The 2,228-nt window shown below is 41.3% G+C and overlaps 1 protein-coding gene across 1 annotated transcript; it reads right to left on the minus strand.

Moving 5' to 3' along the window:
• Window positions 1-1,001: 1,001 nt before the first annotated feature.
• Window positions 1,002-1,940, minus strand: LOC100357670 (olfactory receptor 4F3/4F16/4F29-like). The gene has a single exon (XM_008269266.3). It carries the CDS (start codon window positions 1,938-1,940, stop codon window positions 1,002-1,004), a length of 939 nt encoding a protein of 312 aa, XP_008267488.2.
• Between the last annotated feature and the right edge of the window lie 288 nt (window positions 1,941-2,228).

Genomic DNA, 2,228 nt, shown 5'->3' on the forward strand with positions numbered 1-2,228 from the left:
AGGAGAAGGGAAAACAATGAGTTCGACAGGCACTAATGATAATGGGAAGGAGCAATCATGGTATTTTCTCATTTATTTCTTGTTATTACAAAAACAGTTCACACAGTTTCTACCCAAAGACATACACTCATTAGAGCACTCTGTGAGTGCTCTCAAGATTATGCCCACCTTGCCCAGTCCTAGAATAAATGCTATGGTGTGATACAGTATAGTCAAGTCACAGAATGCAGAAAAAAGATTAAATTTGGAGCCAGCCTTGTGGCATAGTGGGTTAAGCCACCAACAGCAACAATGACATGCCATATGGGCATCACTTCGTGTCCAGGTTGCTCTACTTCAAGTCAAGCTCTCTGCTAATGGCCTGAAAAAAGCACTGCAAGATGGCTCAAGTACTTGGGCCCCTGCCACCTATGTATAAGACCTGGAAGAAAATCCTGGCAACCAGCCCAGACCCCAAGCTGTTGCGGCCATCTGGGGAGTGAGCCAGCAGATAGAACGTTCTCTCTCTCTCTCTCTCTCTCTCTCTCTTTCTCTCCTCTCTCCTCTCTCCTCTCTCCTTTCTCCTTTCTCTCTCTCTTTCTTTCTTCTATTCTTCCCTATCTCTCTGTAACTCTGACTTTCAAATAAATAAATCTTTTAAAAAAAGACTAAATTCAATCTTCCTATAAATACATTGAGGGGCAGTGCCAGAAATGAAACAAACTCCTGATAAAAAGAGAAACTTTATCCTTACAGTAAAGCTTGCCATTTTTTTATTTCTAAGAATTACTTTGTGTAACTATTATTCCTTAGGAATTGAGGTTCAAGATTAACATATATACATGTAACCCCTTCTTTTTTGAAGAAGAGAATATCCTTCCCTCCTATTGGAAGACAGAATACAATTAATACGAGTATGTATAAGTGAACAGAGAGGTAGAAGAGTAACCATCCTCTGATTTGGTACGTCATCAGTGAACTTCTGTATTCTATGAGTTTTCTTCAACAACCCAGGCAATCACCTAGGAGATTTTCCTGTAACTCACTAGCTGTCTACACACTCTCCTCATCGCTGCCTTCATTTCTTGATTCCTGAATGTGTAAATCATAGGATTCAAAACAGGAGTGAGAACTGCATCAAAGATGGCAAGAAACTTATCCAGGTGTGTGGAAGGAGATGGCCAGGTATAGAAGAATATCAGTGGACCAAAGAACAAGACTACCACACTGATGTGAGCTGAAAGTGTGGACAAAGCCTTGGATGAACCAGCGGATGAGTGTTTGTGAACAGTGAGCATGATGACAACATAGGAAATGACCAGTAGGAGGAAGGAGGCCACCGAGATGAACCCACTGTTGGCCATGACCATGAACTCCAGTTGGTAGGTGTCTGTGCAGGCAAGTCTGATGATCCGAGGAAGGTCACAGTAGAAGCTGTCCAACACATGAGGACCACAAAAGGGCAGGTTTACTACAAAAACCAACTGAACCACAGAGTGCAGAAGGCCAATCACCCAGGCAGCCACTAAAAAGAAGACACACATTCGTGGGTTCATAATAGTCAGATAATGCAGGGGTTTACAAATGGCCACGTATCTGTCAAAGGCCATGGCTATGAGCAGCACCATCTCCACACCACCGATGACATGGATGAAGAAGATCTGAGCAACGCAACCTCCAAAGGAGATGACTTTGTGCTTTCTGAAGAGGTCATAAATCATTTTGGGGGATGTGACAGAAGAAACACCCAAGTCAATGAAAGAGAGATTGGCCAACAGAAAGTACATGGGGGAGTGCAAGTGAGGGTCAGAAGCTACTGTGAACACAATGAGGGAGTTTCCTGTCATGCTTGCCACATAAAACATGGAGGAAAATACAAAGAGAAGAAGTTGGATCTCCCAGGAATTGGTGAGTCCCAGCAACACAAATTCTGACACAACAGAGTGATTTGCAACATCCATTAGTTTTGTTGGCAGTACTACCTGAAGAAGAACAAGAAAAATGTAAATTATGATAATTAAATCAAAAGCTAGAACTAGAAGGAAGTCAAAGTTATGAAAGCTTACTTAAATTTATGTTAACATTAAGGGCAACTTAAAAGTGAATCGATATATGAACAAATACTCATTTATCGCTTATCATCAGAAAATTGCAAATTAAAATAACAATGAGATATCACCTCACATCTCTTGAAATAGCTATTATTGGGGCCAGTGATGTGGCTCTTTGCTATGGCTTGGGTAAGTATT

This window comes from Oryctolagus cuniculus, chromosome 12 (assembly GCF_051225735.1).
Source record: "Oryctolagus cuniculus isolate XC-2025 breed Fujian yellow rabbit chromosome 12, ASM5122573v1, whole genome shotgun sequence".
Classification (NCBI taxonomy): domain Eukaryota; kingdom Metazoa; phylum Chordata; class Mammalia; order Lagomorpha; family Leporidae; genus Oryctolagus; species Oryctolagus cuniculus.

Coding starts and splice junctions, on each gene's coding strand:
- LOC100357670 (XM_008269266.3), bottom strand. CDS start 1,940: ATGGATGTTGCAAATCACTCTGTTGTGTCAGAATTTGTGTTGCTGGGA.